Source organism: Anoplopoma fimbria, chromosome 24 (assembly GCF_027596085.1).
Source record: "Anoplopoma fimbria isolate UVic2021 breed Golden Eagle Sablefish chromosome 24, Afim_UVic_2022, whole genome shotgun sequence".
Taxonomy (NCBI): Eukaryota; Metazoa; Chordata; class Actinopteri; order Perciformes; family Anoplopomatidae; genus Anoplopoma; species Anoplopoma fimbria.
The window spans coordinates 19,925,917-19,941,689 of NC_072472.1; the positions used below are offsets into that span (position 1 = coordinate 19,925,917).

Genomic DNA, 15,773 nt, shown 5'->3' on the forward strand with positions numbered 1-15,773 from the left:
CTCCTGGTGCCAGTCAACAACAGTAAGAACCTTTTTTGCCTCCATTTCTCAAAAAAAAAAAAATGATTTGGTTACAGCTGTTATTCATTTTCATTTTGCTAATTTGATTTGTTTTAACATTTTCATTATGAACATTTAATAGCGATTATTTAGATGATGGAGATTTTGCAATAACCTGCATAAAATATTTTTTATGTCATCACGTTCATATGATAAGAAAGCAAGCCATGTTCATTTGAAAATGGCTGGTAAGTGATTAATTGTGCACATTTTTTTATTTGTTTTTTTAAACAGATCTTGTTTGTTTCAGTGTAAATCATCGTTGCATTTCAAAATCACTATGCCACCTTGGCAACTCAACTGAATCCTGATACCCTTCAAGCTGTCTTTCTTGCACATACATCCTTTCCCTGTGCATCACAGTGGAACTCTTGCATGAGGTGCCACATATACAGTTCACAATGAGTTCAAGTTGCTTTTGATTCACAAATTCCGACACTGTAGTTAAAATAACAAAGTTAGTAGGTCAAATTTATCAATGGCCTCAGTTTCGGTCGAAATATACTACTTGAAGAAGGTCACAGAAGGCAGTGAATCATCCTATTTTTCAAAACTCCGGTATTTGGTTCAAACTATGACAAAACTAGTGATGATCTTTCTCAACAGAAAAAGATCTGAGGACCTTTTATATGGAGTGAAATCAATCTAGACTGGGTGCCATCACACTGAGCTCTCTTTAGCAGTTTGATTGGCACACAAGTAATTTTCCGTGTTTGACAGAATGAAAGGGCAAGTCTCTCAGCTTTTGTCGGATAAAATGTCATCACTTGGCTCACATACAAGTAGCCAAGTCTTTGCATCATTTTCAGTGTCCCTCAGAGAGTATCTGTGTAAAAGCTTGCCCTCCCTGTTGACATAGCCATTATATACATGACAAACACATTCTTCAGAGGAGGATGCATTATCAGCCTGAATGATATTGGGGGGGAAAAAGCAGCTAAAGCATGGCTTCAGTAAATTATATTCAACATAGGCTGAAATTATCTATAAAATGAAAAATATATTAAAAAAAATGAATAAATACTTTAGGTACATTTTTCTTATATCTTTTGATCAATTTGTGAATAAGTCGGGTTCTTCATCATGGTACTGGTGTCTCAGCTCAAGTGCCTAGTTATCATTACTCTCACATATCTGAATCAATCTACACATGTATCAATATACAACAATCATACAAGGAGAAATTCATTGCAGAACAGACCCAGGTACTTCTCTCTCTCTCTTTGTCCCTCTCTCTCTCTGTTGCTCTCACACACACACACACACACACACACACACACACACACACACACACACACACACACACACACACACACACACACACACACACACACACACACACACAGAGAGAGAGTAAGTTGTCCCTTGCCAGAATTCATAAAAGCCCCTAAGGATACCCAAGCATTGGATATGATAATTTCAAAAATATGATGTGACATTACTCTGGTCCATTAGTCCATTTTATGACCATTTACTGTAAGCCCATGCATTAACTAACATACATAATTAACTAGTTATATTAACAAACCAATATACAGGTAGTACCATTGAAAGATAAAGTTAACTTACCTTCAACCTCGACCCATGGAACAGGGTCCATGGTGGTTGTTCAAAGACATTCTGGGAAATGTAGGAAACACTTTGACAGAAACACAAAGTTATTGATATTGGTTCTTCTAAGTGAAGAATCCCAACAATCCAACACAGATGCCAGGAATGTATTGATCATCACAGACTGATGATATGCAACAGTTCCAGAGTATCCTGATGTGGGATTATGTTAAACTATTTCAATAATTGTTTGATCAAATAAATTAATTTGGAATTCACGGTGAGTAAGAAATGTGTCATACACAAAACACATCTGTTGACCTGAGGATAATATCTCTGTTGGTACTGTGCATTCAGTGCCACAATTACAAATATTGGCCACTAGATGTCCTCATAACCAAATGTTGTGACGGTGGGGTGAAGGAGAGCTAGTTCAAATTCTGCCAGAAATATCAGAACTAAATATTTTGGAGTAAGCATGGAGGAGCCAACACATTGTTAACTGATGAGGCGCTGAATGAAAAAGTTGTGTGTGGTATCCGTTTTACCAATAAGTAATAACGAGAATAAAACACAGATGCTAAGGCAATGCTAAAAGTGATTCAATCATTACATTACATTACATTACATTACATTACATTACAGTCATTTAGCAGACGCTTTTATCCAAAGCGACTTACAGGAAGTGTATTCAACATAGGTATTCAAGAGAACTACTAGTCACCAGAAGTCATAAGTGCATCTCCTTTCTTAAACAAGCATCTTAAAGCATAAGCCAGAGCAAAAGTATAGTGCAGAGGCAAGTTACTACGAAAACAATAATTGCAACAGACTAATCCGAATATAGTAAGTGCTACAAACTACTACGAATAGGATAAGTGCAGTAAACAAATACAAATTCAATAAGTGCAGCGAACTGATACAAATACAGTAAGTGCAACAACTAATACGAGTGCAATCATTGTAGCCTACTACTTGGGTCTCGATTTGAAGACCTAACAAGGCCTTACAGGAAACATCTGGTGTAGTTCCCCAGTGATACTTCACGTGCTCAAGTTCCTATTTTTTTGTATGTAAGCTTGAAAAGTAGACTTTTTCCTATATTTTCACCCTTTGAGACTTTTTTTTACACCAATGTGTATGGTGTGCAGATGAACATGTAAGCTACTTTACCCTATATTATTACATTACATTACATTACAGTCATTTAGCAGACGCTTTTATCCAAAGCGACTTACAGTCAGTAGTATATTACATATCATTCACCCATTCACACACTGATGACAGGCTACCATGCAAGGTGCCACCATCAGACTCTAACTAACATTCATGCAACATCCAGTCCACACCGATGGCAAGCCTTCGGGAGCAACTTGGGGTTAAGTGTCTTGCCCAAGGACACATCGACTGCCGAAGCCGGGTATTGAACCACCGACCCTCTGACTGGAGAACTACCTTGCTCTCCACTACGCCACAGCCAGCCCAGAGCAAAGCTGTCTCTGTCATAGGACCCTTTTGGTTTCCTCGCCCATGGGGTCAGGACAGAAAGCCCTCACTAAGGAGGCAATTTCTGGAAGCAATCCACATTAGCACTTAATGTAGGAAAGGAATGACTGGCCCAACTGAACTGAAGATTACTTTTATTCAAGAGTTCATCAAACAATGAAAAACTATTCCTACCCTGATCACAGCAACACCGTATCCACTACATCACCAAGCCACTATGATTTAGAGAATGTGTGTAAGTTGTGTAAATTTAGAATAGTGCATATGCAATATATAAGCAACTAGGTCCTTTATTAGCTTCATGAAAGTTGATCAAATTTCTAAGTGATTGTGGAAATCCTGATGAACACAATATCAATCAAACACACCTTTGACCCCCAAATGAGAGGCCTAAGGATATACATAATAAAGTACACACGTGATGGAAGCAGATGGAAAATGTAACGGGATTATGTTTTGGCTTTCATGTCTTTGATTGGTAATGAAATCATCAAACTTGATTATCGGCCAAGTGTCATCGAAGCTAATATCGATCTATATCCAATAATGCCCAGATACTAAGCCATGTTCTCAGATCAGGTCAGAGATAGTCCAGTGCCTCACTTCTAGCTCACAACAGGAGCCTGTCCTGAAGTATGTACTTGCTACTTTATGTGCACTGCAAACGCTGTGAGAAGTTAGGGGGCTGACCCGGAAACACACCCGCCATTTTCCTTCAAACCCATCAGCCCATTTAAACGCCGATATATGGCAGCCCAGCATGGGGGGATAGGCGCTGCTAAATAATGGACGGAGTTCAGCGTGGGAACCAAAGTAAGCGAGATCAAGTTAGACACAATTAATGGCAACAAGACCGGCAGGGACATATGTGGACTCCAAAATAAAGGCTCGAGCTATCCCTTATCCAACAGTGTGTTTAAAATGACTTTTGGCGAACCCAATAAAATTGTTTGTTTGTTTGTTTGTTTGTTTGTTTGTTTGTTTGTTTGTTTTTACCGAAAATAATGCCGCGTAAAGATATTGGGGACTGAATATGTAGCAAGCCAACAATAACACAAACCGTGTGCTCGTAAAACAAACAAAATATATAATATATATATATGCCTACTATTATATTATATTATTATTATTATTATTATTATTATTAGTGCAGGTAATATTAGCAGGTCCTGGGCGGGGGGCATACAGTAGGCTTCTGTATTTTATTGTCACCTGATTGTCTTCATTTTTCCTCAATGGAGCTTTTATTGTGGAAAATCGTGTCCGGAAGTAACATCTATTTTTATTCTGTCTGTCTGTCTATCTAACGCCACAGTAAGTGAGACTTCGTCCGGGAAGAGGAGAAGAGACCAGACGTGAGGGATCGATCATAAGACTGGGTTCGTATCTTACAGTCATGGAGATTGTATGGATGGTTCGTACTGCAGCTTGAGTCAGTGTCTTTAACTGAATTCGTATGGGGGGGGGGGTTTGTAGCTTCCTTTAGTTAGCTAGCCGGCTAACCGACATCGGAAACCTTATCGCTTGCCGTCGTCTCATTATTTCGTGTCTGTATCTCTCTCTCTTGTCTCCAGTGTTGTCAGGTGGCACAGCTCCTTTGAAGATCCACACCGTCCACGAAACTCGGGCTGTTATCCGCAGGATTTTGGAAAACGTTTCTGTAGCGGTGAGCGTTTATTTGACCCGATACAAGGATGTCTGGACAGAGCATTACAGACAGGATCACCGCCGCTCAGCACAGTGTCACCGGGTCGGCGATATCCAAAACTGTGTGCAAGGCGACCACACATGAGATAATGGGGCCGAAAAAGAAACATTTGGACTGTAAGTATCTTTGATTATGGATATATATAGCTGTGTATATACATGTTAAATATGTCAATTCGGTTTGGATTTTTTTTTTTCATTTTTTTTTTATTAATGTCAGAATTTGAATGTCGTGCCTTGGCTATGAGGCCTTCACATGTAAGTTAACTTAACCCTAAGGTTAAGTTACATTAACTTAATAATGCCGTGTTAGTTAGTCTAGCTATTAAAACTACTCCATGTGTTTTCTATAGATTTTCAATAGATGTAAATCCTTCATTTGATCTTAAATGCTAGCCAGGCTTTGGTACCTGACAAGCAGTCTGCCAATGACATGGACTTAGCTAGCAGCTTGGATCCTTGTTCATGCTAATTCATCGTAACGCGTTATATATATATATATGTGTGTGTATATATTTTTTAAATCAATAACCACATCCCCTAAACAGCCACATGATTTACTTGGGCGTTGCACAAAAAGTTAAAAATAGTTTGATCCCAGTAGGAAACCGTGTTGGCTAGCTAACGTTAGCTCTGGAGAGAGTGACTGAAGTCAACATAAGATGTAGCACGGTAACAAAAGAGTTAACCTACTTTGTTGAAACGCGCTAACTTGTATAGTCTATTCAATAATAATGTCAGCCTTTTTTCTAATTTTTTTTTTTTTTTTTTTAAATGAATCACACTTCATTTTGCCATTCAGGTTAACATGACACCAGAGACCTCGTATTAAAGTAGCAAAGTACATTTTTTAAGCTTTTAGAATGGCCATATTGGTCCCACTGCTGAAACATACAATGCAGCTGTCAGCTAGTCTATTCCAAAGCTTGGCTATTTCAGATGAAATAGTAGCTGCATCATTCATAAAGTAAACTTTGGCTTTATTGAGTCGGCATCCAACATTATTAAAAACATAAAGTTAGGTGTTTTAAATAGTTTTAGAGACTTGGCACATACTAAGGAGGATGAGTAATGCGTAGTAGCGGTGGACTTACACAGCTTTATGAAGAGCCCACAGGCTAATGGGCGGCTGTGGCGTAGTGGAGAGCAAGGTAGTTCTCCAATCAGAGGGTCGGTGGTTCGAACCCGGCTCTACGGTAGTCGATGTGTCCTTGGGCAAGACACTTAACCCCAAGTTGCTCCCGAAGGCTTGCCATCGGTGTGGACTGGATGTTGCATGAATGTTAGCCTGATGGTGGCACCTTGCATGGTAGCCTGTCATCAGTGTGTGAATGGGTGAATGATATGTAATAACTACTGATTGTAAGTCCATTTGGATAAAAGGTCTAATAAATGATTGATGTAATGTAATGTAATGTATTATTCAGCACGGCCACGACCAGATCCATACGGGTATTTTAGTTCTGAGCTGTTAATGAATTCTCGTTATTGACGGGTTCTGTCCAGCGGGTAGGACTTTTAGAGTCGCTCTCTTTTAGTGCATTTGGAGCTTTGGCTGCTGGATAATTGACACAGCCTTTGCTCTACCTGACCTTTGGGTCATGTTTGAGTGTCTATCTATCTTTTCCCAGATCTCTGTGGTGCTGTCAGGGGCAACTAAGTCAAACTGCGGGGCCCCTTACAGACTTCCCTGTTTTCTCTTTATTATTGTCAGTTCATACGCCACATGCATAGGATAGCGTTGATGACGTTTGCTGAAAACACATTGCTACATTGTAACTTAGAGGATTTTGTCATGTTGTAGACTTTGCCCTTATTTGTGAATCAGTATTAACAGGATTTTCCATGGACTGTCAGCTTATTCGTATTATGTATTATATATATTCATAATCAGAATAGCTGTCAACCCTGTTTCTAATGTAAAAATATGTGCTCTCAGACAGCTGAGCATGAATGTGCTGCTCCACTCCGTATCATTTAAACAGAGTGAAAGTAAAGCACACCCATTATATATTCACATATTGACATGTTGGAGCTCAATTTCATTAGATGTGATAATTTGTTGCCCTGCAGGTATTTACTCAGTGTGTGTGTATCATTCATCTTTCATCATTATCTTTTTCCATTCAGTTCTTTCTCTTCAGGGATAGACTGTCTTAGATTTTGGCCTACTTCTATCAGCCTTGCAAATGATATAAGGGACACATACACACGGCACCAAGAACACGGTAGCGCGTTGGTCCACAAACAGCAAACATAACGTGCACCTACTCAGCAAATTAGTCCTCGCAGTTTAATTTGAATAGCAGGCATGGATCAGCCTGTTGGATACTTGGTATAAGGTTCTCAATGAATTCCCTGTCCTACACATGATCTATAAGCAAAGATCCTGTTAAGATAATTATTGTAAAGAATTGATAAATATATATATATATAGTGCGTGTTTTATGACAGTGCTCTTTTGTCTTATAAAGTGGCTCAGCAACAAACAGCATGTGGCATGTTGCAGGCGGCCCGTCGGTACAATGTGGAATCCACTCGCCTTTAGCTCCTATTTTTAGTCACAGACCGCCATGTTTGATGTTGGAACATGTTTCTGAATAGCTACACCTTTCAGCTGATGGAGTATGCAGTAATGAGACCCTGTCCCAGTGACCTCGCTGATACCAGACAACCAGGTGATGTGTGGCTCATCTGTGGAACTGTTGAACTGAAGCCTCTCCCTGAGGTAATCTAGAGACCCACAGCCTAGCAGGAATCTCACTTAGGTTTGAGGTATTTAAAGAGGGCTGAAGGGTGCTCTTGTGTTTGGAGTTTCTCTCACCAGCCAGGTATTTCTTTAATGTGTCTCGCTCCCCCTCTGTGTTCCTACTGTGTGGGTTGCAGGTGAGACATGGCCCTTTGCACCACCTTTTGTTGAGTTTACGCTGGACCACAGTTCACCTTCTTTAACACGGGCATGCTAGATAAACTTAGTCACATAACTTAAGAGACTCTTCAGTTACCAGACCGGGATAAGTGAAGGGTGAACAAATCAACCTCTAATGCCAGCTTTAGCTTATTTATTCGCATGTTTGTTTAAAGTCAGTGTGACATTTCCTGTAAGTTGGTGTAAAGTGCAGTATGTTTTTGCAATAATGGTCTATGCAAGTTCATGGCAGCAATCTTCTTTTTGTCCAGATGAATTGCCATTGGACATCATAAATTCATCACACACTGCTTGTGTTCAAAGGTCTCTCATAGCGTGATGACTATATGAAGTCAGCAGTAGCTGTTGACCTTTGGTACAGTTATAAAAAATCTTGATTCAAGAGGAAGTAGCCATAGAGTTTGTAGGCCTATGAATGGTCCCTGTGATGCCATGTTGGCCATGGTGCATTATTTAGAAGCTGCAGGTACCCAAGTGATAATTGATATTGGTGTGTCACATGCTCTAAAATCTGACATACAGTGTTTTCATTAGCTGGTCTGCTCTTTATATAGAATGTATTATCTCTTCCCTTCCTGTCTCCCTTCCCAGTTTCTTAGATATTACTTTAAAGGTATAGAATAGTAGGTCATTTGTCAGTGTTATTTTGTTACTTTTGTCACAGAAAAGTGAGTGAGAGACTGCACACTTGTGCTCCCATTGGTCAATTATTTGAGGCAGATGTGAAATACCATTAGAGTTGACCAATTCCTACATTTTTTTTTTTTTTTCCAATAATGTGATGACTTTTTTCACTTGAGAGAAATAGCCTTGCAGTAGAGATACTTGCCTAGCAGTTCTTGTACTGGCTAACCAAATGCTGCATGTGTGTAAGGTGTTGGTGATTGTGGGTTTTTATACACGCTATACATCTCCAACAAGACATTGCACAACTTCCGGTTAGGTGCAGAGGGTTTGGCCAACAATGTTTTCGATATGTGTGTATTTGACATGCACATTGTTTGTATCCGTTACCAAAAGGGCACTTTAATAGTTGGGACATTATCAACTACTCACACAGAGGGCAATAGTTGATACTTAAACTGAGGTTTTTTTTTTTGTTTAAAAACATCTCTATACATGAACTAATCTTAGGAAAGACAAAGTACCGTATTTTCCCGCACTATAAGGCGCACTTAAAAGCCTTTAATTTTCTCAAAAAACGACAGTGCGCCTTATAATCCGGAGCGCTTTATATATGGATTAATTCTGGTTGTGCTTACTGACCTCGAAGCGATTTTGTGTGGTACACGGCGCTCTGTCAACATGTTTTAGTACGACTTTGGTAAACTACAAAGCCGCACCGCAGCAGCATCACGGCTACCGTAGTCAGGAGCGTCGCGGAGTAATACATACTGTGCTTCACCATAATATTACAGTGTGTGTGTATAAGGACCCAACATGGCTCCTGTCAAGAGACACGCTTACGACGCGGACTTCAAACTCAAGGCTGTCAGTCACGCAGTAGAACATGGGAATAGAGCAGCTGCGAGAGAATTCAACATTAATGAATCAATGGTACGGAAGTGGAGGAAGTTTGACTGACTGACTGTTTTGTTTCGCTTAATGCGCCTTATAGTCCGGTGCGCCTTATATATGAAAAAAGATCGAAAATAGACCATTCATTGACAGTGCGCCTTATAATCCAGTGCGCCCTATAGTGCGGAAAATACGGTAGTAAATGTTGAGAGGCCTCCCCATTTCTACCCTTGTACATTTGTTCACTGGTTGTAGTCTATGAGGTTATGAAGTGAGGCGGTTATGTTCTGACCGTTTTGCCAACAACTCAGACCAACAAGCAGATCTGTATGGAATGAAAGATCTCATTAAAATCACCTGTTTTGAGTTTGAAGGCTGGATTGTGGCATTGGTTTCATCTTGTTCTCTGTTGGGGCCCTTTAAGTTTTGCCCACTGGATTTGTATGTCCCGTTACTATGTCCCCAGCATTTGTATGGTCGGACATTGTTGTTCTGAAGAACTACTTAATATAGGAATCTGGGTTAAGCACACTTCTGGTTTGCAGAAGTTGTGGATGTAAACTTAGGTTTCTGTATATGTGCACTGCAAGATAATTTAAGTGTTGATGAAAAATGGCACGCACAAGCAGCAGATTTAAACGCTGAAAATATGTTCTAAAGAATAGAGCAGCTTTATTTGAGGAGTTGAATATGATAATATTGCTTTTGCATTTATTTGCACGCGCTTGTCCAGCATTAAATATAGTAAATGAGTGCACCAAAGCTTCACCCTCCCCCCACGCTGAATACTGTGCCGCTCCACTGCAGTGGCATCAAGTGACCACCCTTAAAAAGAGTGCCGACGCCTGATCCACCAGCCCGCCGTGACTCTGACGGGCCTGTGAGATTCAGTAGCACAACTCATACTAGCTAACATGACGCACTTGCTCCTGCAGCCCACCATAGCCCGTAGTTATGCAGGGGAGAAGTCTTCTTAAGTTCTCAAGTCTTCTTCTTTACACTTAAGCGTCTCAGTTTTATACAGTGTTCTCACATAACACAGAATCCTTCTAGGGCTGTCATGGTGAAGGAAATCCCCTGTGGTGCTACTAATTGGTTCAATGCGTGATATGCTGTATAATTCTTTTTATTTTTTTTATTTTTTTTTAATGACTATCTTGATTTTATTTTGAGGACCTATATTAAACATTTAAACACCTATTTTCTATGTAAACAAATAGTGGAGTAATGTCTACCTGAGTAGACAATGAGTCTCTCATAATGCCGTCATGACTGACGGTGTTGACTCGCAGTTCTGTGTTTATCATTTTCTAGCATGCATACACCTTGTGCTGGCTTCACTCCGTCAAGTCTAGATAAAGCTAACTGTGAGATGTTGAGAGCCATTGAGAGGGAATCAAAATGTTCCTATTCCTAACTATTAGGTATATTGTTGCTGTTTTAATTCCAAACATGTAATATTAGTTTATTGTTGAATGCAGAACACATAAGGGCATTGAGGTGCAGCAGGGTTTTTTTTTTCCAGCTGAGACACTTTGGTTGTATTTGGTTGCTATGATACAGAATATTTTTGCAGAAGTAAAAATGTCGGCACCGGGTAGAGTGCTGGATCTGGAGGCAGAAGCACGTAGGGAGATGGGATGGACCGCCGGTCTCTGGGGAATTCATTTCTCCTCTGTCGTCGTTCACACTCTTAGGCTTCATGTGGGACGAGACGGTTGTTCTTTGTGGTATTTGGACGGCTGGGTAAAAAAGTGACGTGCGTCAGGAAAAAAACCACTTTGAGGTACAGCTCTCAGTGCAGCATAGACGCCCAGTGCATCACACGGCTGGTGTTTGTAGCACAGTGTAAATTCACGGCCCTCCCGCTGAACAGAATTTAAAAAAAAAAAGGAAATAATAGCATGCCGTATTCTGCGGTTGGCTTATTAACAGCTCATTATTGTAATATTGCGGTTATGTGACAGCCTTAAATGCGTCACAAAATAATAACTAGCAAGTACTGTAGAGCAGATTATAGCTATCCTTTAGTCCTTCACACCTCTGTCTCCCACATCATGTCTGGAGCAACTGGATTGTAAAGAAGTGTTCCTCTCGTTCCTAAAGCCAGCCTTGGATTGCCTGGGGTAAACGGCCAACAGGAAGTTATTACTTGACCCAACCCCTCTCCAGAGCAAAGGGGAGCTGTGCTGATCAAATGTGAGATTGACCGGTATACTTTTGATGCATTTCCTGGCAATTATGCTGCTGATTACAAGCGTACACGATCCCAGCTGCCACCCTTGACCGTTGGAATGCCCGTCATCATGCAGTCATGTTATAATCATGTTATCTTAGAATTTCACAGGATTTACAAACTGCTGCATCTAATTGAGATTTGCTTGGGCGTGATCAAGAAAGGAAGTACACACATTTAGCAACGCTGCCAAAGTAAAAGCTAGAATGAAAGCGCCGACCACTGTGTCGTAAAGCAGCGACATGTACCACTGATCTCTAATTACAGGTCAGAGGGTCCTTTTTTAAGCTTCCATCTCTGGCGGTTTGTATTTTGTGCATTTTCATCCTTAAACATGAAGAGCTTTGCCACTGCTATCTTGCAACCTTTTTGAACCAACTTTGTTCAGTTTAATGAAGCTTCTTATTTAGCAGATGCACTACAGTTACAACACAACCTATGAAATGTGGCTTTTAATGCATTTATTAGAACTTACTGATTTAATTTATACAATAACGTATAGATCTTTTTAAGATCTATATATTATTTTCATTTAATTTAAAATGAAGTTATAACATGGCTATTTTGTTTCACCACTAGCGATCACGATCGAAAGAAATCAAAAGAACGTTTTACGACAGTTCTGGTTTAATGTGGCCACTTTGTTTGCATTATAATACTTTGCCTCAGATTTAAAAAATGCAGTTGTTATGTAATGTTAAGTACCTCCTGAGGCCAGAAAATAATTGACTTTTATTTTCATTCATTCACTCAAATCCATTACACACATTCACAGTTGGCTTGTTTGTCCCTAGTGGCCGGTATGAGTCATGGCACGTGCCGTTAAATAATATCTTTGGCATGCTTTTTTTTAACCGTTTGACCCTGTTTGTATAGAACATAATAATAATGATAATATATGCTGATTTTAATCTTCCACTTTAGCAGCTGGTCTGCACACAGGCCACACACTTTGAAAAAGTTATTTTAGCAGGATAGAAAGGATGGTTGTAGAATGGCCATTTATTATTTGGATCAGCTGTTTTTTTATTTTAGTGACAAACTAAACTGAGAACCGCTGGGCCGCCTTAACAGTCCAAGAGCCAAGGTTGTCGTTATCTTCGTGGGTAGCCCCCTACTCTTTTATCAGCAGGTGGCTTGGGTCTTGAGGAGTTGTAGCTTTTGTTCGCCGACAGCAGGTACTCGCTGTAGCCACAGGTCAGCCCTGTGATTGACTAGAGACCTGTCCAGGGTGTACCCTGTCCTTTGCCCTGTAAAGCTAATGGATATTTGATAGAATACATTAACTATATAATTACGCAGTAGCTCAAATTGAAGTGCTGAAAGGAAAACATGTTTTTCCAATGTGTGTTAATTCACGCCGTGATCACTGCAAATCCATTGCACAGTAGCACTTCTCCTATATCCTCTTTGCGAAAGAGTTTACTCATCACTTCCTTTCTCATGTTCTCAGTGGACTTCCAGTCGGTCCATCTGTTGATGCAGCCACTCTCACTGAGCTGCTTAAATCCTCCACAGTCATTGCTAGTCCTTTTTTTTAAATCCTCCATGGACACGAACCTTTTCAAAAACCTGAGAACCCATGCATCTTACAACTAAGTCCTCGTCTGAGTTCTACCAGCTGCCTGGTTTTACACTGACTTCCCGCTGAAGTTTTCTACACGTTTTCTACCCCTTTCACATGTGGTCACAGCGCTCTGTATCAGTTGAGATATCCCTGAGATGTTGGCAGAGTTCATGGTCACCAAGATGCAGCCTTCCATGAGCTTGCTTGCTGCCAGGTGCTGCATTAAATGTGCTACCATGCTCTCTGTTCAGGACTATATCTCCAGGTTGCAAAAAAGTTATAATAATTTATTTACTTTCCCCCTGTAGTTTTCATCTAGTTAAACGTCCCTTACACTTATCAGTCTGCCTTGTAGTTACATTACATTACATTACATTACATTACAGTCATTTAGCAGACGCTTTTATCCAAAGCGACTTACAGTCAGTAGTATATTACATATCATTCACCCATTCACACACTGATGACAGGCTACCATGCAAGGTGCCACCATCAGACTCTAACTAACATTCATGCAACATCCAGTCCACACCGATGGCAAGCCTTCGGGAGCAACTTGGGGTTAAGTGTCTTGCCCAAGGACACATCGACTGCCGAAGCCGGGTATCGAACCACCGACCCTCTGATTGGAGAACTACCTTGCTCTCCACTTCGCCACAGCCGCCCCGTTACAGTAATCCAAGGACAGGGGTCAGCGGCTCTTCAGCCCCTCTGTTGCGGCTCCCTGAGGCTTTGACAAAAAATAACATGCGGTAAATAGCGGTTATTTTTATCTCATTTTTTTGCACAGTGGACAATCTTTCAAAGGGAACACCTCTTATCTTGGAGTTTGACGTGACGTGTCACTGAAAATATATATATTTTTAATATTTTGTCAACAAAAATGTGCGTCACATCCTATTACGTTGCTGTCAAGCGCCTTTCCCTGCAGGTGGCTAATCATGATTTGCAGACCCCCCCGCCCTCGGTAAACTATCGATGGAGAAATCCAAAAAAGAAAAGTCATGGAGGAAAATGGAGATTTTAATTCTGCGTGGACGTATTAATTTGCTTTCACTTCCAAACGATGCTGGCTTACCTGTATGCTTGATATGTGGCGAGAAATTAGCAAACAACAAAAAAATGTAATGTTGAAAGACACTTCCAGAACAAGCACACAGTATTTGCTGAAAAGTATCAAGCTGGAGATGAGCGATTTCTTACTTAAATACAAACTGGCCTATTTTTGTTTACTCTTTTTAAGATATTAGGCTGCAGCTATATGTTATTGGGGCGGCTGTGGCGTAGTGGAGAGCAAGGTAGTTCTCCAATCAGAGGGTCGGTGGTTCGATACCCGGCTTCGGCAGTCGATGTGTCCTTGGGCAAGACACTTAACCCCAAGTTGCTCCCGAAGCCTTGCCATCGGTGTGGACTGGATGTTGCATGAATGTTAGTTAGAGTCTGATGGTGGCACCTTGCATGGTAGCCTGTCATCAGTGTGTGAATGGGTGAATGATATGTAATATACTACTGATTGTAAGTCGCTTTGGATAAAAGCGTCTGCTAAATGACTGTAATGTAATGTAATGTATTTATTTCAAGGTAGGCTACTTTTTTATTTAATATATTTTCCACAAACATGGGGAGGACCCAAATAGACCTGCTTTGTTCTGTGTTTAATTCACTTCTGCAGCTATATGTTATATTTATTTCAGTTATTTTATTTATTTTCCACAAATATGGGGAGGACTCAAGGCCTGCATAGTTCTGTGTTTAATTGACCTCAATGTAGACCTTTTCTCTTCTTCATAAGAGTTTGATATTGTTATAACAGTTAAAATAGCAATACTATGTCAAGAATTGGCTTTATTGTTGTTCTATAATTTCATATATATATATATATTTTTTTTTTTTTTAAATATATTTATAAGCTGTGATATCAAACAGCTTTTGCAGCTCCAGACGAATTTCATTTGGTGGAAAATAGGGCAAAATGGCTCTTTGGATAGTAAAGGTTGCCGACCCCTGTCCAAGGAAGTGAAGTCCAAACAGCCTGTATATGGTACTGGTGGTATAGAAAATGATGACAAATGAAGATCTAAAATGAGCCTACAGACCAGCTAGAGTGCATGCAGTCAGGCCATTCCAGCCCACAGATAGTGTGTGGGTTCCATACGCCTCTTGTTACAGATCATTTAATGTCATTTTAATGTGTGCTTGTAGTGGCTTAGCCAACATATGACAGAGATCAGGCAAACAACGCTTTTTTTTTTGTCTTATCTTGCACACTGTGTCTCAGGAATTTTGCTGATGTTAGACTTTTCGATAAAGTATTTGCCAAGAGCTGTGTTAATGTTGTCTTTGGAAATAATTGCGAAAGGATGTTGATTTTCAGAAAAGCTGCCTTCAAAGAGAATGTATTTTTGTGTTTGGCTTTTTGACAATTTCACTTCTGTTTCAGTAAGAAAACATTTTCGGGAAGTGGTTGGTTTTTGAATAAATTCCACACAATGGCCATTTTTACAAACGGCTGCTTTGTCACATTCTCAGAATACCATAAGATGGGCTCAACCCACCAGCGACATTTAGCAGCAGAGGCAATTAGGAGAGACGGAGACAGCGTTAGAAGAAACAAGCCACTGGTCTCTAACCACAATCACTGGTGCAAAGTGGAGCTCTGCCTTTGGGGAGATGACTCTTTTTGAACTAAAGCAGAGCAA

At 40.2% G+C, this 15,773-nt stretch overlaps 1 protein-coding gene across 12 annotated transcripts in view; it reads left to right on the top strand.

Moving 5' to 3' along the window:
• The first annotated feature begins 4,416 nt into the window (after window positions 1–4,416).
• The window catches only part of picalma (phosphatidylinositol binding clathrin assembly protein a), a 38,166-nt gene continuing 26,809 nt past the window's right edge, over window positions 4,417–15,773 (top strand). For 11 of the 12 annotated variants that reach the window (XM_054625123.1, XM_054625127.1, XM_054625128.1 and 8 more), the window contains exons 1-2: window positions 4,417–4,496; window positions 4,692–4,941. In XM_054625123.1, the coding sequence (XP_054481098.1) occupies window positions 4,812–4,941 (130 nt within the window). In that variant the 5' untranslated portion in view covers window positions 4,417–4,496; window positions 4,692–4,811. Of the gene's footprint in view, window positions 4,532–4,691; window positions 4,942–15,773 lie in introns of all 12 variants that reach the window. The other variant, XM_054625124.1, reaches the window with a different exon arrangement.